This window comes from Chelonia mydas, chromosome 3, assembly GCF_015237465.2.
Source record: "Chelonia mydas isolate rCheMyd1 chromosome 3, rCheMyd1.pri.v2, whole genome shotgun sequence".
NCBI classification, from domain to species: Eukaryota; Metazoa; Chordata; order Testudines; family Cheloniidae; genus Chelonia; species Chelonia mydas.
Genome location: NC_057851.1, coordinates 160354719 through 160375619, shown reverse-complemented (window position 1 = coordinate 160375619; position 20901 = coordinate 160354719). Strand labels below are relative to the sequence as shown.

The 20901-nt window shown below is 40.8% G+C and overlaps 1 protein-coding gene across 2 annotated transcripts in view; it reads left to right on the top strand.

Annotated features, from left to right (window-relative positions):
* CENPF (centromere protein F) overlaps nt 1-20901 on the top strand; it is a 76185-nt gene that overhangs the window by 3248 nt on the left and 52036 nt on the right. For both annotated transcript variants that reach the window (XM_037895726.2, XM_037895725.2), the window contains exons 2-7: nt 2607-2813; nt 5109-5305; nt 11607-11722; nt 12917-13008; nt 14730-15021; nt 17140-17342. In XM_037895726.2, coding sequence (XP_037751654.1) covers nt 2652-2813; nt 5109-5305; nt 11607-11722; nt 12917-13008; nt 14730-15021; nt 17140-17342 — 1062 coding nt within the window. In that variant the 5' untranslated portion in view covers nt 2607-2651. The remainder of the gene's footprint in view (nt 1-2606; nt 2814-5108; nt 5306-11606; nt 11723-12916; nt 13009-14729; nt 15022-17139; nt 17343-20901) is intronic.

Below are 20901 nucleotides of genomic sequence, written 5' to 3'. Positions count from 1 at the left end.
GGAAAGTGCAAGTTACAATTCAGAACTCCCTTCCCTTGCTCCCCTAAAGTTTTAAACGAGATGTACTTACTGACACTTCATTAGAGTGCTTGTGCACAGCATCGCTCAGAGCAACAGCCATGCTGAGTACAGCCTGCTAGGGGTGAAGGAATTGCTCAGTGGCATGAAACTGAGTTCAGGGCAATGCTACTGAATACTGGCACCATTTTCTACAGGTGGTGGTGATTTTTAGGTAATAGCTCGCTCCTGAGGGTAACAAAGATCTAGGGAGCACAGCTGCTGCTGGTGTTCTGAAGCTGTCCGCATGTTGCTAGCCTGGGTACTGCAGTGATGCCTTCCAAAGTTATCACGGACTGGCATGGGAAAGCATCCTACTATGGAGGAAGAAATAAGGCTTCCATCCCAAACCTTTGGCAGAGGATTAAAACTTTCACGGAGATACTCTTCATTGCACTGTCTCGGGAGGATACAAGGAACCGTCCCTGAGTATGTAAACAAACTGCTCCACCTAGCCTCTCTTGCCTAATTCTACAGGGGGAATGAAAAGCAGATAATGCTACCTCTTTGTTGTACCACTTCCTCTCTGAGTGAATTAATGAAAAGTCGATAGCTGTGCCCTAAGTACACAATTGTAATAGGAAAAACAAACACTTACCTAAGGTTCCTTACCCTGCATTGGGCTTGCCTGTGCTCAGCTGCTGGGACTGACTGGGCTGCGGTGGAATCTCAAACAGGTCCTGGCTCATGGCATAGCTGCATCCCACGGTTGCATGGTTTTCATCCTTCACTTCCCCTCCACCTCCTTGTCCTCACTGTTCACACCAGGGGCCTGTGGCTTGGGCTTCTCTGAGTTATCCACGATGGTTTGTGGGGTGGTGATGGCAGATTGACTGTTGGCCTCTCTGGTCTTCTGATATGCCTGGTGCAGTTTCTTTGCTTTCACATGGCACTGCTGCTAGTCCCTGTCGCACCTCTTCTCCTGAATTTCCCCCATGCAGCCTGCTCATAGGTGTCCACATTTCTGTGGCTGGTCCATAGCTATGCTTACACAGCCTTTTCTTCCCAGAGGCCCAGGAGATCCAATATCTCCTGTAAACTCCAAGCTGGAGCACATGTGGCTGGCATGTTCAGCTGGGCAGTTGCATACAGGAATGGAGAAATGCTAGGGAGTCAGTCAAGAAAAAGGCATTTCAAAAAGTTGCGGGACTTTGACAGGGAGGGGGTGGCATTCTGGTCTCTGATCCCTGGGCAATGGAGTTTGCAGTTGTGACTAGAGCAGTCAGTGTCAGGCGTTGTGGGACAGCTGCTGGAGGATTGTTAGTGCCGACAAAGGTAACACAGCATCTATACTTGTTCTGCATTGACCTAGGTACGTTGACCATGGTTCAGCGTCGCTTGGGGAGGTGGTGTTACTGTGTTGCTGTAATGGGGCGCTTACATCAGTGGGAGAGACATTTAAGTGTAAACACATGCACAACTAGGTCGACAACTAGGCTTAACATCAGCCTAACTTGTTAGTGTACACCATACCTAAGTGCTTATTTTCATTTGGTAGTACAATAGCTTCTCAACAAAGAAAAATCTGTATCTGTTTTCCTGGCAATTATTTGCAGTGCTTCATAACTAATAAACTTTTTCTGTCTTAATAATCTCAAAAATCTGATTATTTTATTTGCCATTACATCAAAATACAGTTCATCTTGAAGAAACAGGTAATCCTACAGCTGCATCAATACGCACAGCGGTTGAATGCATGTTTACATTTGAGTGCTTGCCTCAGGCTGGCAGAAACAGTGCTTATAAACTATTTTTGTATTCCACTACTCAGCTATTTTGCTTTCCAAAAACTGTAAAACTTGTAAAGAGAAAAGCACAGCAGACACCTAAAATGAAGGTATAATTTTTCTCAGCAGAGAAAGCAAGGCTGTCAGAGTGAACGTGTGTGTGTGTGTTTTGCATGCATAGCAACACATCAATGGAAAGATCTTTAGCAAACTGTTTTTGTGTGATCATAAAAATAACATAGTAGAGATGCATTTCGGAAAGATGCCTCCAAGTGTGGGGTTCAGTAGAGGTAAAATTATCCCTAAAGGAGATGGAAGTCACTTTCCTTTTTCCAACTTAATTTAATAAGCTATGTCTCCACTAGTACTTTTGTCAGTAAAACTTTTGTTGTTTACCAACAAAAGTGCCAATGTGGGCTGCGCTGTGTCTCCCACTGACATAGCTACTGCTACTTATTGGGAGTGTTTTAATTATGCTGATGGGAGAATTCTCTGCTGTCCGCATAGAGCAGCTATATGGGAGACCTTACAGCACTGCTGCTGTAAGGTCTCTAGTATAGATATAGCCTAAGGAATCAGAATGTCAAATTAGAAGTTATGCTCCAGATATAAATTGCTAACCCTGGTTCAAGAGACCGGGATGTGATCCAGCGTTGTAACAGTTTCATAGAGTAAAATTCTTTCGACCCTGTCTTAATTATTATGAAAGTGAGGAGTAATTTTAAAATACATATTCTTTACTGCATTCAACGAATAACATCAAAATTTTGAAACCTAAGCCTTTTAAAAATCAGTTTTAGTAATGTTCTTCTTGTGTTTCAGGTTCAGTGATATTCACTTTGTATTAAGGAAAAAAGCAGATATAAAATGAGCTGGGTTGTGGAAGAGTGGAAAGAAGGCCTTTCCACAAGGGCCCTTCAGAAGATTCAAGAGCTTGAAAGTCAACTAGACAAGCTTAAAAAAGAACGGCAGCAAAGACAGTTTCAGCTTGAATCGCTGGAGGCAGCTTTGCAAAAGCAGAAACAGAAGGTAATAGTTTTAATGCACCATGTAACTTTTTAATGCAATTTTGTTCTGCTCGTATCCATTCAGAGTGCTGCTGCAAAGATTCTCCTGCCTGTCACTTTGACCATGTCACCTCTCTTGGCACCCCTCTGTTCTCTATTGCAAAAAACAAGCTGCTTGTCTTCACTTCCAAGCTCCTTCATGGCCTACCTCAACCTAGGCATCCTTTTTTCATTCACTATTGAAATGTCAACTCCTGCATCCAATCAGCCCATAATACATCCATTTGTTAAATTTTTCAACAAGCACCTTTGTGCTTTCTCCCATGCTGACTTTCAACTTACGCTTGGGAGGAGCTTCCCATAACCATCTGCGAAGTCCCTTCATCTTCTTTCAAAGCCCTCCTTGCAACTATCCTTTGCTGTGATGCCTACAAAAACTTGACAACAGTTAGACTGTGGTCTCAGTACACAAGTCGCCTACCCTAGTGACCAATATTTTCTCATTGTTTCCTTGTACTCTCCCCTTTTTCCTTGTCTTGTACTTAAATTGTAAGCTCTTTGGGGTAGGGATCGTCTTATTGTTCTGTTTGTACAGCGCTTAACACAGTGGGGGTACTGGTCCATGACGAGGGCTCCTAGGTGCTACGGTAGTAGCAAACCATCACTTATACAATGCGTCTAGAGTGCTGTGCAAACATTAATCTGATGAGGCACAGTGGAAAAAGTAAAATTTTTTAAAAAGACCTTTATGTAAATTGTTTTGATTATACAGGGTGCTTTGTAAAACAAATTATTTCTACAAATGGACATCTGTGAACACTCATCACTCATATAAAATTTTTATAAACATACCAAAATTGTCATGTTGATGATTTGCGCCCAGTTTCTCATATCAGATACTCATTGGTATTTTGTGAACGATTAGCTCAACTTATTTTGTACCCAGCAACAGGCTCATTCAGAATTTACACAAACTTGTCTGTATATGTATGGTGGTTCTAAAGTACTGGAGTAAACTCTGTTATAATGGCTATTAAAAATTGCTGCTTTTATTTTCCTAGATTCCTAGGCCAGAAGGGGAGCATTGTGATCATCCGTTCTGATGTTATATAAAAGATCAGAAGTCTCAGAACCTCCCAGAAATAATTCCTAGAGCATATCTTCTAGAGAAACATCCAATCTTCACTTAAAAATTTAAAAATATTATGTACAACTGTAATACCCCCCCACTTATGCATCATCAGCATAGTTTGAACCTCAAACCTTATCATTATTAGCACAGACTATCACTTGAGCTAAAAGGACTTAACTCTTCAGCATAGAGCCTCCAATTTAATCAGGGCTTTTAGTCAAAAAAAGCCATAACACCTAGGTTTATAGCTGATCAGATTAATATATAACGTCTATGCTGCAATCAAAAAATTAACTTACCAGTAAAATGTAGACTACTCACTAACAGTTTTTTGTGCTAATAATCACTCTGAGCAGTGATTCACACCTGTGTAAAGTAGTGAATGAAAATTACACTAGCCCACTATCCAGGCCTTGCTATGTATTCAGTCTTAAACTGTCACTGGCCTCTTGCTCTGGTAGTGCTTTTTTGGGACCATTCTATCAAGGATAGGAATGTATGCAGTATACTTCGCAAAGGCTGGAAATATCAAATCTGTTTTCCAATGCTACATAACGTAACACAGATCATGAGAGAGGGATCTTGAAATTGCATTATTCTGATTACTATCTTGCATCCCTACTTCAAATCAGACATGGCTGTTCCAGCTGCTATCTTGAGGCAATGCAACTTGAGCATTGATTTCTAATTCTAGTCATTCAGGAAATACTGGTTGCTAAAATTGACAGATTTGAAGGGAAAGGGGCAAGATGATGATCAGAGTCGTATCAGTTTAGCTCGTCTGATGATGTGCAAGGGCTGGATAGGTGTTTTTATAGCCAATAAACTCTTCCACTGATTAGAGAAATCGTTTTAATATTAATACCTAGGTGGAAATTAACATAGACTTGTGGTGACTATATTTTGATTTTAAATGTTACACAGGGAAGCCTTTTCAAAAATGTGATATGGACATTATTAGAATAGCAAAATAGCTTTGTGTGTAACTGAAATTTTTAGTGTCAGGCCTTTGAAATGTAGTGAATAAAAATATTCAAGTACTACTTTTATAATAAAGCAGAAATTGTTTATTTTGTAAGTGGTCTCCACGCTTCACTCTGAATAAAGAGGTTTATTCTCAGGCTTGATCAAAATTTTAAAATAAGATTTTTTAAAATTTTTTTTATAATTGACTAATCAAATTAGGTTGAAAATGAAAAAAACGAAGGAGCAACACTAAAAAGAGAAAACCAGAGCTTGATGGAATTGTGTGATAATCTTGAAAAAACAAAGCAGAAAATTTCACATGATCTTCAAGTAAAAGAATCACAAGTTAATTATCAAGCGGGACAACTAACTTCAAGCAAGAAACAAATTGAAAGACTAGAACAGGAACTTAAAAGGTGAGACCATACTGTTCTGCTTTAACTTAAGTGTGGCTGTTATCCCATTTAAATATTATTTTGCTTAAACATGTAGATGACTGTCAAATTACTGTCTTCGTCCACTTTCTTATTTTAATTTAACTGTATTCCATATTTAAATAGTTTGAATTTGTGGCCAAAATTTTCAAACCTGGGTGCCTAAAACAAGGCTCCTAAAGTCCCACCTTTAGGCCTCTGATTATCTAATGTAATGCACACCTGGAACCCCTACTGAGCTCAGTGGAATTCATAGCTACTCAGCACATTTGAATATTTGGCCCTTTCTTTGTTGGGCAAAAAAAGTTTTATGTTTCAAACCTGTTAGCTTAACAGGATTGAAAAAAATATATACTTTTTTTGCCTATCAAGATAAGGCTTTGTTAAATAAGTGCCTAAACACTTGAAAGTTGTCTTGGCAAAATTCATCTTTTATAGCACAGCTTGGTGTGTGTCCACATTTAATTTTCTCTACTCCAACAAAATCTTCTGCTTTCTCTGGCATTAATTATTTCTCTTTTCCAGAGTGAAATAAGTCCCCTGCCAGTATAGTTCTTGTGGATGCACATGTACCTGTACCAGTATAAGCAGTCCCTACCTTCAATCCCACAATGCAACTTTCCCTTCCAGAGTGACTGTCTGTCTGGTAACACTCTTGAACTCCACTGTCCAGGGTGCAGCAACCTGGAAGTTGTCCTCCCCTCGCTTTTAAATGCCAATATGTTTCTTGTTCCCTGCTACATTTTCACTGAGTGTGGGTTCCTAGTTCTGTCTCATGCTGCTGTCCATTCCAAGAGGGGGGTGCTCAGTTTCCTTGCACTGGGTGTGGAGGAGCATGGGCAGGCATATCTACAGCACTCCTGATGGAAGAAGAAGAATATTTACAGCAATTGGGTGAAGGCTATGGCAAAATTCAGCCTTGTCAGAGAGGAATTTCAGTGCTACACAAAGGAAAAGGAGCTGAGGCAGTGGTACCAGAAAGTGAAGAAAAGATGAATTTTGGAGCTACCTGCATGACCTGTCTCTCAGTGAGCTGGGTACTATATTTTGGAGGGGCCCTACCTCCTCCCCGTAACCCTGTGGACACTCCGTGTCATGGTGAGGAGAAGGTAATCCCTCCCTGTAGTAATGGATGAGCAAGAGGTATCTGGCCCTGACCAGGAAGGTGGGGACAAGGAGGGATACAGCAAGGCAGGTGACAGCCAGGAGCTGTTTCATACCTAGCCATGACATGCATCAATGTTTCCTCCTTGGGTGAAGGCAGAGTGTGATAGGTGAAAGTGGTTAATATCCCATTAAATAAACTATTGTTTGCTGATATGCCTTAACTTTTGGCAAATGCATACTTGTGTGCAGACAGTAAGGTGGTATTTCCCATATATCCTCTGCATACCACCCATTATGGCTGCAAACAGTCAGCCATTACTCCACATTCCCCCACTTTGTCAGTCATCCATAACAGACACTCTGGTGTGGGTTTTTCCATTCTCAACCTTCCCAAATTGATCTGCCCCTCACCTAGTTTCTATCAGGAGCTGTACCCAAATCTTCCTCTCAAAAAGACAGACCAGCGTACCGTGTACTGAAAACGTCTCTTTAAAACAAGATTTTTACTGCAAAGGTTCTAACTGCATCAATAGTAACAGGAGGCAGAATTGTTTGTAGCAAAGTCAATGAGGCACAATTGACAATAACTAGCTTCATTAAGTTGATATCCTAGGATTACAGTTACATACAGAATCTATGTGTACACGTTCTCTAATAACAAATCTGCACTTTAAGGTATTACATGTAGCTTGACAAAGCACTATAAACCATGAACTGAAACATAGTGCACTCTAGGCTTAGAAATTCAAGACCACGCGACCTACACTTCCTTTCAGTGGAGATAGCACTGCACTGTTACTGATCTGATGGCAGTATATACAATGTGGAAAGTCATCCGGAACTGCAAGTGCATACATACCACGTGGATCGGATACAGCGGGCACAAAGGGGAGACACGTTCAATTTTAAACATTTCAAGGAACAGTATGGCTAGAGAAAGGAAGCAAGTTGGCACGCCATCAGTTGGTGTCTTGCGGTGCTTTGAGGTACAGACAGAGCAGCCTGTTAATTTTTACACACAAAGCTTTCTGGTTTGTGGGCACAATTTCACGAACTTTTTTTCAGGGAGTAGTATGTAAGGCTTACCCAAACATTATGTTGAAGATACGCTTTGGCCAGCCCACCATGGTATGACACATCCCCATGCCACTTTGCCAGGACCTCTGAGGGGATTATTGCAGAAAACAGCATGGCTGCATGCTTCCATGGGCGTACTAAGGCCTCTTAAACAGCTCCTTCTTTGCCACTTTAGGATCATTTCAGGAAGTCAGGCCCCTTGCTAAGTGCAGTTGTCTTTATTAAATGCTATCCTTTTTATATATCGGAATGAACCCCACCCCCTCCCCAAGGCATTGGGTTAAGAAACCTGCTCTACTCTCCATGTAAGGTCTAGCACTCATTTTGCCTTAATAATTTAGAGGCAATCCACATAGTTATCATGTACAAGGTAGGAAAATCTGAGTAGCTGCAACAATTATGTCATGGAAGGCCACCTCCCTTCCTCTCCACCTAACAGTTCTCTCTTTATCAGTAACCTTGATAGGGAGAATCTTGAGGAGAATCCCACTAACACCTGTGCAGATCACTGTCCGAGCCAAAAGGAAGTGCACAGAGAAGGACGTGCTCTGTGAGGTTATGCAGGTGTAAAAGTGAAATGCAAGAGCAATAAGGCAGGGGTGTGAACAGCTGCTGAAGGAGTAGAGGGAGGACAAAGATGCAAAAAGAAATGCTGCTGCTGATCCAGCTGCTCAAATACATTGTTGATCAGGGAGCATTAAGGATCTTACTGAATTAGTTCACCCACTCCAAAGCATGGATAAATATGGGGTGTTGGCAGGGATCATAGACACCTCATCCCCTTGTGTCAGTTCCCTCTGTATTCTACTCCCATGGACAACATGTTAGGGAACAAAGAACTTTGATTACACATACGGTCATTTGTGATGCACTGACATCTAGTCTGCATGTTGTACTTGTACCTAGTCAAGGTATATAGCTAGTAAAGTTATTTATAAGTAATCTCTCTTTTTTTTTTTTTTTGAATGTCTAGCATGCCGCGGTGTTAATAAAGTACATACTTGAAAGTTGGTACAACTTTATTGTGACTCTTTGGTATTGCAGTGCTAGAAAGTAATACAACCAGAAAGGCTTCCATACCTCTCAAAAAAGTCAATACATGTATATTACAGAAGTGCTAGCCTTTATTTAGTCTAGAAATACACTACCTGTACTATACTGATGGTCATAGAAACACTGTCAATCTTCCATACTTCAATAACAAATTCCTTAAAAGTCATGTGTATCTCAAAAAACCCACACATGTTCTATTAATAGCCTAACCCCGTTTCTTTTAAACTATTACCTACTGTCGAAGTAAGCTTTTAAAGCTTCCCTTACCTGAACCGCGTTAGCAATGCAACTGTTAGCTAGCCTATTTTAGATCCAGCCTGTCCACCTCACTCATCCACCCTGGCAATAGGGTCTCATCAGATAGTGCTGAATGCTGTGCATTGCATAAGAACTGAGAATGTTTTACTTGTTGATATGGAGCTTTGGCATGAGACCCTTCCACCTATCTTATTGTCTTCCAACTCTGTCCACTTTACATTCCTTCTTCAGCTGCACAGGTGAGAGTCAAATCTTTCTTTGCTTCTGTCCAGCTTGCTAGTATATGGTTTCTTGAGCCAGAGAATTAAGGGTAGGTAGTTTCCATAAACTATGATTGGCACAGAAACGTCATTAATTCCAGTTGGATGGAGTGGGGAGTCTGCTTTCAATACGTCAAAAAGCACAGTGTTTCTAAAAACGGTGGGTATCCTGAATTTTTCTGAACCAGCTAGTGTTTGTCAGCAACCTTTCCCTTGTGATCTACCAAGGCCTGCATATATTTTGAAATTACTTTTTTTTTTTTTTTTTTTTTAATGCTCAGAAGCTGGGCAGGGGGAGCACAGAATGGGGATATATTCCCCACCTGTAACCCCACCATATTTAGGGAAACCCAGCTTATTGAATCCATTTATTCTTTTTTTTTTTGCACAATTGCCTAGCCTAACTACCCTGTACAGCAGGGTATGCTTTATTGTCTTGCATACCTCAATGATGAGTGTCCTTACCATTGATCTTTTTTTGTAACACCAAATTGATTACCCCACTAATTGATAGCAAACTGGTGTTGTAAGATACCACAGGGCAATCACCGTTTGTTTCCCCACTGTAAGGGCAGCTTTCACCTTGCTGTTTCTGTGCTGAGGGATTGGGGTGAGCTGAGCATGCAACTCTAGGAATGAATTTCTGCATCTAAAAGTTCTAGAACCACCGATTGTCCCAGCTTTGTGACAATTCGGGCCCACCGCTCATTAGACAGGCTCAAAACTGCCACTCCACCAGATGTGGTTGTTCCATGAATACCCTCTGCATTTATTTTCCAGTTATTCTCAGTTGAGTCTTTGAATGCCGAGTCTTTGGGAATATAGCACTGGAATGCCTATCCAGAGTGCAATGTGTTTTTGCCAGTATAATTCAATGCTATTTAGACATATCATGCCAGCAGAAGTGGCAGAGTGTAAAATGCACTTTGCCAAAATAGTTTTGGCAGTGTCACTATGACAACAGAATTTTTACCACTGCAGCTTTCTAGTGCAACTTTTTAGAGAGACAGGCTTGAAAATGTTGACCTAACGCTCTAACTTTATCACTCTCATTAATATAATATAAAGAGTTTGGAGGTTATATGACCCTTAAGGGGATTGTTGTACATATAGCAGTAGCTTCATAAAATGGAATCTTAATAAAACAATTTAATTATGAACATTTGGGGAATCTGCCTATGTACAGTTTATGAATTGTTTGATATTGGGGACCCTGTGTCAGACTGCAAACTCCGTTTTGAATGTGGGTCTTTTAGCCTCTGTCTTTTTACCTCCATCTTGGACTAAAATTCCAAGTGCTGGGGGCACAAAGCAAACAATGACAGACTGTTAAACTCTGATGATCATTTAACTGGAGCACCCTGGGACAAAGCAAGGGCTACCATCCAGGCCAAACTAGTTTTTTCAAAATCTGAATTCTAGGCATGATGGTAACTAAGCAACAGAATCTGCGGTAAGGTACTTTAATTAGCTGATGAGGCTTATTGGGAGTCACCTGAGAAAGTGGGGGAAGATAATAAGAGGGTCTCTAACTAACCCTAGGGAGGGGGGCAAGGAGAGAAAAGACTACAGATACTCCATGATTCAGAGGAGAAACCATGTGCAGGAGGGCAGAGAGAGAGGAAGAATCCTGAACTAGAGGACTCTGAGCTAGGTACAAAGAATGCTCTAAGAGTGGTGAAGAAATTGAGGCAGGGAATTGTGTATAGGGGTGTTTTTTTTTGTTTTTTTTTGGCCAGATCTGAATACTTATTGTGCTTGCTAACAGAGTGGTTTTTGGGAATGCTTGTAAAGTCTGTGTGTCTGTGTTCAGCTACCACATGTCACTGAAGAGGTGAACTGTGTACCCAGGGTGCCCACAATGTTGGAGCTCTGGGGAAACCGGTGTGTTTGTCGGCGGGGTCAGTGCTGGCCTGGATGCCTAAGACAGCTAGGTTGTGTGGTCCCATTTCTGTGAAGTGGAACTAAGAGCCTGTGCCCTGGAAGTGTACCAGAGAAGCCAAAGGAAAAGGCAGTGCTGCAGCCTATTCAGGCCAAGGGAAGCTCAAGAGCACAAATCTAGCATATTGGGACCCAAACACAGCAGTCTCGTGAATGTCCAGCAGAGGGAGCTTTATCAGAACTGACTGATCTTAATACTGTATAATCATTGTAATTCCTTTTCATCCATGTGTCCTTTTTGTGTATAATTCTTTTCGTTTTGAGTCTTCTGAAATCTTAAACCTTGAGTCTGTATCTAAAATATAAACAAATTGTCTCTTTCGTATAAGAATAAATTTAAATAACAATCAAATATCACTAGAAGTGAAAGTACAGATTCCAATATTTATTTGAAGGTGTCGTATTGTAATCTAGAATTGATATATAAATCATTTTTGTAGTGATATATCTTTATTGTGCCCAATTTTATATTCCTTGAGTAACCAAAATTGCCATTCAATGTGCATTTTGGGCTCTTAAAAATGTATGATTGGGCCCTATTTGTTTCTGTAACTAATTCCTTGAACTTCTAATTTTCTTTTAAACAGGTACAAATCTGAACTTGAGAGAAGTCAGCAAACATTGATTACAGGAGACTTATCATTCAGTAGTACACCACAGAAGAATTTTGCTGCTCCTTTAACACCAAATCAAAATCACAATGGTAATTTTCCCCCTGTGTCTAGTAGGCAATTGAATAAAATGTAAATTCCTTTGAAAGTACATGTCACTCCAGAAGCATAAAAGAAAACAGAAGGTGAATGAAGAAAACAGCTGACCATGTGTTTGGCTTATAATCTGTTAATGTCTATAAATTTCCAATATTTGAAAATTAGTTCTCATGAGTGAATATGTAAGAATTTAAGTGAGAGTGCTTTGAGAGTCCAAGAATATGCTCTGTCTTGATTCAGGGGAGGGCACAAATGCAGATACTAATATAGACATAACATATGTACATCCTAATTATGTTCTGTAACAAAATATTCAGGTGAAGGTTCATTAAAAATAATTGAAATTCAGTTTCGCTGGCTGGTGAATCGAGGTCTTGAGGGATTTAGTAGTAAGTGCTCAGGTTTCAAAATGTTTGCCAGTGACAATGTACATCACACAATTTGTTTGTGTTTAGGGTTGTGAAATTCAGAATCTACAATACAAAACATACACATTTCATGGACACTAAAACAAGGTACTGCCAAAAACTTGCATTTGGCTACCTGACTAACTGGAAGTGGAGATCAATCCTTGTTCTCATTTGAAAGCTGAGATTTCAGATGCTTTCGGAAGATGCAAAGCATTCTGGCTATGGTGTTGCTTGAGAAAGTGGCTGCTACAGTTATGTAGGAATTAAAGTGGAAAGAAGCAAGATAGGAATCTGAGTGATGTGACTTTAAGCTGAGATTTTCAAATATGTGGTGATTCCCATTAGCAAGAAATTAGGTGTCCAAGTCCCACTGGTTTTTCTTTTTAAGCTCCTTTGAATATCTGAATCTCAATGCCTGATATTTCAGTCATGCTACAAATGAACGTTAATTCCAGGGGAGCGATGGGGAAAAAATTCTTCATTCAGGTGATATTACAATATACACTTATAGCCCTGGTATTGGTCCCTCAGTCTAGTGGTTGCATTTTCATTGTGGCACTGAGTTCCAGATCTCAGTTTTCAGTCCCTGAAATACTCAGGTTTATTGGTTTTCGAAGAACTCCCCTTGAGTTGTTGTCTTTTATATATCACTAGAGGTTAATGAGGGCTGTTGCTTTTATCACCCTTGTCTAATATTAGGCATAAGAAATGGTATAAGAAAGATATTATGTATGAAATGAGTCAGATTAACAACAAATATTCATTGTCAATTTGTAGATTCCAAGTTTGAAGAACTCCAAGAAAAATACAATAAAGAAATTGAAGAAAGAAAAAGGCTGGAGGCAGAACTGAGAAATATCCAGATTAAAGTAAGTATCATTTGAAATGGGGTATAGAGTATCTCAGAATTATAATCTCATTTATTGTGTGAAATGGAGAAAGGTGCAGTTCTTCAAAATTAGCCATATGATTTTTCAGGGAAACTGGTCAAATTAAATTTGCTCACTGTTCATGCCACTGAGATTAAAGTGTAGATTTAAGAAGAGTAAGCAGTGGGTATGGTTAATTTCCTTACAGCATTTTCAAAAAGTTAGTACGAATCAGAATACACAAAAAGGATTTTTTAAACATATTGTTTTCATCTAAATAATCACACATGACTGAGAATTTCTCATTACCCACAGTTATAAAGAGGGATAGAATTTATGAGGAATGTATATGTTTTTGCATTCAAAATCTGAAAATGACCTCTTCTGTTTTAAAAACAGAACAAACAAAAAACCTAACCTACTCAAGTTGGGCACAGTTGTTTTACCACCTTAAGAATATTTATACTACTTCAACATGCTTAAATCCTTTTTTAGGAAATGTGTACTGAAAAGCTACAAACAAAATTAATACAATACTTGTACAATCACCTTCTAGTAAATTTAAAAGTTTATTTACACAATAAACTCAGTGTAAATATCCAGGAGTATTCCCATTAAAGTTTTTCAGTTGGTGTTTCCTTTGTTGAAGTTTTAAAGACTGATAGTGCTGCCACGGAAGTCAGGGATTACATTCTTGTTAATTTTGGGGGACCAGTATTGGGGCCCCTAGTGCTTTAGTCACAAACTCCATTCAAATGTTAGACATATTGAAAAACCAAGTTCAGTAAGTACCAATAGCAGCTTTCTTGTATTTTTAGAACATAATGGCCCTAATGGATCAGACCAATGATCCATCTAGCCTATTATCCTGGCTTCTGGATGATGCCAGATGGTTCAGAGGGAATGAACAGAACAGGGCAATTTACTGAGTGATCCATCCCCTGTCATCCAGTCCTGGCTTCTGGCTGTCAGAGGTTTAGGGACACAGAGATTGTCTAGTGAAAGAAAAATATCTGATATTAGAGCCTAAACATGTTTTTTGAGTCCAGGTATTTTGTAAAAGTAAGTGCAAATAATCTCTCTCTTGTGTGTGGAACGATTTACATGTAGAATTCTTGCTAATGGGATCACCACACATTTGGAGATGAATAGAGCCCATAGTCTAAAATTGTATCTATATTTTTCCACAGAACACAAATGAGTATCAGATATAATTTACAGTAAGTCTAGAACAAAGTGCATAAATGAATGTTATGCATGTCAATAGCTAGCTTTACAAAACTGATCTGATTGTGAGGAATGTGGAGGGAAGTACCTCAGCGTTAATTGATAGGACGCCTCTCTTAAAAAAACAAAAAAAACCTGATATGCTCAGTATAAGGAACCACAAGTCAAACTTCTTGTCATTGAGATGCTGGCCAGCTTAGATGTATTTGAACTGCAGATAGTACTGTCCCAACCCTGTTCAGCTGCCTGTGATGTTAATCGGCAAAGTATTCCAGTCAGTTGACTGTTGGGGGTATAAAAGCAGACTGGTGTGATTTATATAGTACTCTGTGCTGATGGATGATCTGTGTTGCTGACTCTGTTATCAAAAATTGTAACTGACAGCTTGACCTACTGCCCTATCTTATTTCCACCATACAGTAGTGAATGAATTCTTTTATAAATTGTCAGCTGTGTAAAGGTAGATATGCTTTCCCCCCCTCTTTTTTAAATAGAAAATAAATCATTCTCATCCTCAAAGTACTAAGAGTCACAGAGAGATTGCTCGGCATCAGGCTTCTTCATCAGTATTCTCGTGGCAACAAGAGAAGACACCAAGCTGTCCTTCATCCAGCAGTCAAGAAACCCCTTTAAAGAGAGGTTTTACTTCATCCCATTTTCCATGGGAACAAGAGGCAACGCCAAGCCACTGTGGCTTAAGATCAAAGAAGACAGATTTCAGCAACAGTTTCTCTGACAATTGTGATAATTCTTCTGTCATCGAGCAGTTAAAAACAGAGAACCAAGGTATCTTGCAAGTATAGTTATGACTTGAAATCTATTTTATAAATAAGAACATCATTTTTTAAAGATAATTAAAACCCTCTGTGTTTAAGGACTTCATTGAAGGCTGTTTTATATATAAAATGTGGGTAAAATACTTACTCAACTTGTAAGACTTTTTGAGATCTCTGGGTAAAAAACACTATATACGTGTTTATTAATTATTTTATTGATTTATAAAGTTTTTCCAGTATGAAAAATTAACTGAGGTAATAAACTGACTTGTTTTATTGTGTTTTGAATTTAGTTCTTTGGAAGATTCTGTAGAGTAATCTGCTCTATCAAGAAGTCATTTTTCATGGAGATCCTTGCCTGGTTAAACTAAAACCATAGTAGAATGAGCATTTGGAGCTTCTTCAACTGAGAAGTGTTGTGTCGTCCCCCTCCCGTCCCCGCCGACATTGGCTACACTAGAGAGTTTAGAGCTGCACTGGTGCAACTGTTCCGCTTTAAGCTCTTTAGTGTAGCCACTCTAAGCTGATGTGATAGAGGTCTCCCATCAGCTTAATTACTCCAGGCCCCGCAAGCAATGGTAGCTATGTCGGCAGGAGACGTGCTCCCGCCAACATAGTGCTGTCCACGCTGACGCTTAAGTCTGTGTCAGTTACGTCTCTCAGGTGGGTGGCTAATTCACACCGCTGAACAACATACCTTATGTCGACTTAAGCTGTAGTGTAGCCATAGCCTCAGTTCAGCTGATATCCACTCGGAAGTCTTTGTAGACATTTAATAAACACTATAGGATGAACCTTATCTTCAGCAGAAAAGGTGACAGGTGACTTAGGGCCATTTCATAACTTGTGCTCTGTCATTCTGTCTTTGGTCTTCAGCTTTTCTGTCGGTTAATTTTGTTACATTGTTGGAAGTGTTTAGGACAGTCTGGATCCTCCATTTTTTCAGTGAATGGATGGGCCTCCTTTCTTAGATTTCTACTTTAATCCAATTAAGGCCAAATTGTTGGAAAGTGGTCTTCAGAAAAGATAATTTTTTAAATGGTAATGCTGTTCTGCAGGGTAGTTGTATCAATTCAAACACTCACCCTTTGCTTACTGTTAGTTCAATTGGGTAGAGTTTTCATTCAATGTTTAGCTTATATGCATGGTCACATCGTAAAGTTCATTGCAAACCTAAACTGAAGTTTCAGCTTTGGAAGACTGAAGGGTTTTTTGGGGGATGGGGCAGGGAGAAGGGTCAGAGACTGAAAAAAGGAAAATTCTCAACTGCTATTGGCTGCCATCTGTTTGTTTGCAGCTAGAGTACCAGTGGAATAGGTCCTCATGAAAGAATGATCAGATAATTTATTTCACATGCTAATAATCTGTAATTGCTGACTACTGTTCTTCATGTATAAAATTCCATTGAAGTGTGTGGAAAAGAAACTGTATAGATTCTGAGCCTCCCCAAACACACACACATGTATCATGATAAAAGCAGTTTTGATTTGTAGATACGCAATGTTTTAGTGATGTGAAAAAAAGACCATAGATTGTATTTACTAAAGGACCCTTCCAAAAAGAGAGACATGCATTGAATAAGCTAAACGAACACTATTTGGTTAAATTTGGCCCAAAACATAGGTTTGTAATAGCTTTTCTTAAGAAGCAGCTTTTTCAAAACTGAATACCAAGCAGAAATGTTTCAATAACTTTTTAGAAAATTCCAGTGGAGGTAGTTCTTAAAAACAAAGAGCCTCTGCAAAATTGGTGGCCCAAACACTGCAACGTTGTGCCAATGCATAAAAATTGGAAAATGAAGCTAGTAAAAAACAAAGTGAAACTGATCTATAGTCACTATCCAAGCTCAAAAAATAAACATAAATTGTGCCAACTAGACTTTTAAAGGCCTTTCAATTTTCCTAATTTGATAATAGATTTTTAAAATTTTTATATTGCTACATATTTAATCTGATAAGCAGTTTTTAAATAGTTTTTATTTTTTATTTGCATTTGATAGGTGCCTGAAGTCTTATCAAGTGCATAGAATATGTCTAATTAGAATGTGTAGGCTGCTTTAAAGTACTAATACAGTAAATACCTTTTTAAGTAGAAGGCATCATATTAATCCTTTTTCTTTTAAATTAAGAATTAAGCTCCAGAGTTCAAGAACTAGAGCATCAGCTACAAGATCAAGAAAAAGAAAAGAAATTCCATATGAACAAACTTCAAGAAACTCAACTCCAGCTGGAGAAAACAAAACTGGAATTCACGGACAAAGATTCTATTTTGCACAAAATTAGAGATGAATTGAATAGAATGACAGCACAACGTGATCAAGCTACTGCCCAGGTACCATGTTGCACAAGGCCTCTTCTGGCTGCTTTTATAATTATTGTTAGCAGTAATGTGTGCAAACATTCAGTCATATTTACAAGATTCAAGATATTGAATGATGTTTCTTAGAACATCCTGAGGATAATGAATTGAAAGTACGTATTATGTTGGACAACCTAAAGTTCTTAATTAGCTTGCCATTTTCTGCAAGGTTCCAAGCACTTCTTAGCAGGTACTTAGCATCTTGCAGCCTCATGCCTTTGGGCATGATTCACTAGAGATCTGGAACATCTTCTCCGATAAGTAGGGCCCTACCAAATTCACGGCCATGAAAAACACATCACAGACCGTGAAATCTGGTCTGTATAGAACAGGGTAAAAGTACACAAAAGATTTCGCAGGGGAGACCAGCATTTCTGCAAATCTAGAGAAGCCCTGCTCCAGATTTACTTAATGGGTAAAGCAATGAGACTAGCTTCAGGACCTGGGTCATATAACCGTCCTGTAAATGCCTTCTCTACTCCTTAGAGTGCTAGTACTGGGTCCTTAACTTCCTGGGCCTCATCAGCAACATCCTGTTTCAAAATCTGGCATGTTGGACAAGAAGCTTTCTGTGAAAAAGGTACAGAGATGGAAGAGTACAGAGATGATCCCAGACTAAGATCTCCTCAAAGAGAAGGGTGGAGAAATCCAAGCTTTTATGCAGATCCAACTTATGCTATCTTATGTCCGGACAAAGTGTGTTTAGGACACATCCTGTGTTCCTACTGACAGTTGTCACAGACTTACATCTGAACTAGCAGATTCATCTGCCTATATTTTTCTTTGAACCACCTGCTTCTAAGGCTCATGCTATGCTCCATATGTTGAATGTCAGACATGCTTTGGCATGTTGTTTGCATGTTATTTCTGCCCCTCCATAAACAGTTAGCCCTGGTCTACACTACGAGCTTAGGTCGAATTTAGCAGAGTTAGATCGATTTAACCCTGCACCTGTCCACACAACGAAGCCATTTTTGTCGACTTAATGGGCTCTTAAAATCGATTTCTGTACTCCTCCCCGACGAGGGGATTAGCGCTGAAATCGACATCGCCGGGTCGAATTTGGGTTAGTGTGGACCCAATTTGATGGTATTGGCCTCCGGGAGCTATCCCAGAGTGCTTCATTGTGACCGCTCTAGACAGCACTCTCAACTCGGATGCACTGGCCAGGTAGACAGGAAAAGGCCCGCGAACTTTTGAATTTCATTTCCTATTTGGTCAGCGTGGCAAGCTGATCAGCACAGGTGACCGTGCAGATCTCATCAGCAGAGGTGACCATGGAGTCCCACAATCGCAAAAGAGCTCCAGCATGGACTGAACGGGAGGTACTGGATCTGATCGCTGTATGGGGAGACGAATCCGTGCTATCAGAACTATGTTCAAAAAGATGAAATGCCAAAATATTGGAAAAAATCTCCAAGGGCACGAAGGACAGAGGCTATAACAGGGACCCGCAGCAGTGCCGTGTGAAACTTAAGGAGCTCAGGCAAGCCTACCAAAAAAACAAAGAGGCAAACGCCCACTTGGGGTTAGAGCCCTAGAGATGCCGCTTCTATGATGAGCTGCATGCAATTCTAGGGGGTGCCCCTACAACTACCCCACACCTGTACGTGGACTCCTGCAAGGGAGTCTCACGCAACAGGGATGAGGATTTTGGGGACAAGGAAGATGATGAGGAGGGGGAGGCTGAAGATAGCGCACACCAGGCAAGCGGAGAAACGGTTCTCCCCGACAGCCAGGAACTGTTTATCACCCTGGAGACTGTACCCTCCCAACCCGGGCTCCCGGACATTGAAGGCGGAGAAAGCACCTATGGTTAGTGTACCTTTGTAAATATAATACACAGTTTAAAAGCAAGCATGTTTAATGATTAATTTTCCCTGAAGACTTGGGATGCATTTGCAGCCAGTACAGCTGCTGGAAAAGTCTGTTAACGTGTCTGGGGGTGGAGCGGAAATCCTCCAGGGGCATCTCAATGAAGCTCTCCTGGAGGTACTCCCAAAGCCTTTGCAAAAGATTTCTGGGGAGGGCAGCCTTATTGCGTCCTCCATGGTAGGACACTTTACCATGGCAGGCCAGTAGCATGTAGTCTGGAATCATTGCATAAGAAAGCATGGCAGCGTGTGGTCCCAGTGTTGGCAGGCATTCAAGCAACATCCGTTCTTTATCTCTCTGTGTTATCCTCAGAAGAGTGAAATCATTCATGGTCACCTGGTTGAAATAGGGGAATTTTATTAAGGGGACATTCAGAGGTGGCTGTTCCTGCTGGGCTGTTTGCCTGTGGCTGAAAAGAAATCATCCCCGCTGTTAGCCACGCGGTGTGGGGAGGGGTGAAGCGATCATCCCAGAGAATTGGGTGTGTGTGGGGGGGGTTAGTTGGGTTTGTGCTGCACATTAACCCGAAAATATCAGCCCCTCCTTTTAAATGGCCAATGTGTCTTTTTCAGTTTTACTCTCCCTTTTTTTTCCTCCTGTAGCTGCAAATGTTTCAACACTGCCACTAGCATCTCTGTCCCAGAGGCTAGCGCAGATAAGAAGGCGAAAAAACCGCACTAGCGATGAAATGTTTTCTGCGCTCGTGCCGTCCACCCAAACTAGAAAGAGCCCAGCAGAATGCATAGAGGCAGACAATGGCAGAGTCCAGGAAAGCACAAAATGAATGCGAGGACAGGAGGGACGCACGAGAGGACAGGTGGCGGGAGCAACAGGAGAGGTGGTGGGATCAAGAGGAAAGGTGGCGGCAGCATGATGAGAGGAGGCAGGATACAATACTGAGGCTACTGGAGGATCAAACTGATATGCTCTAGCATATGGTTGAGGTGCAGGAAAGGCACAGACCGCCACTGCAGCCCCTGTGTAACCAACTGCCCTCCTCCCCAAGTTCCATAGCCTCCTCACCCAGATGCCCAAGAACTCACGGGGAGGGGCCTCCAGGCACCCAACCACTCCATCCCAGAGGACTGCCCAAGCAACAGAAGGCTGGCATTTAATAAGTTTTGAAGTGCAGTGTGGCCTTGTCCTTCCCTCCTCTCCCACCCCACGCGGTGCTTCCCTCCTCCCCCACCCCTCGCGGGCTACCTTGGCAGTTATCCCCCTATTTGTGTGACGAATTAATAAAGAATGCATTAATTTGAAACAATGATGACTTTATTGCCTCTGCAAGTGGTGATCGAAGCGGGGAGGGGAGGGCAGTTGGCTACAGGGAAGTAGAGTGAACCAAGGGGGCGGGTTTTCATCAAGGAGAAACAAACAGAAACAAAGTGGTTTTCAAAACTTCTCTGATGCGCAGCGCACCCTGCTGCGCTCTTCTAATCTCCCTGGTGTCTGGCTGTGTGTAATCAGCAGCCAGGCAATTTGCCTCAACTTCCCACCCTGCCATAAACGTCTCCCCCTTACTCTCACAGATATTGTGGAGCACACAGCAAGAATTAATAACAATGGGAATATTGGTTTCGCTGAGGTCTAACTGAGTCGGTAAACTGCACCAGCAGGCTTTTAAACGTCCAAATGCACATTCTACCACCATTCAGCA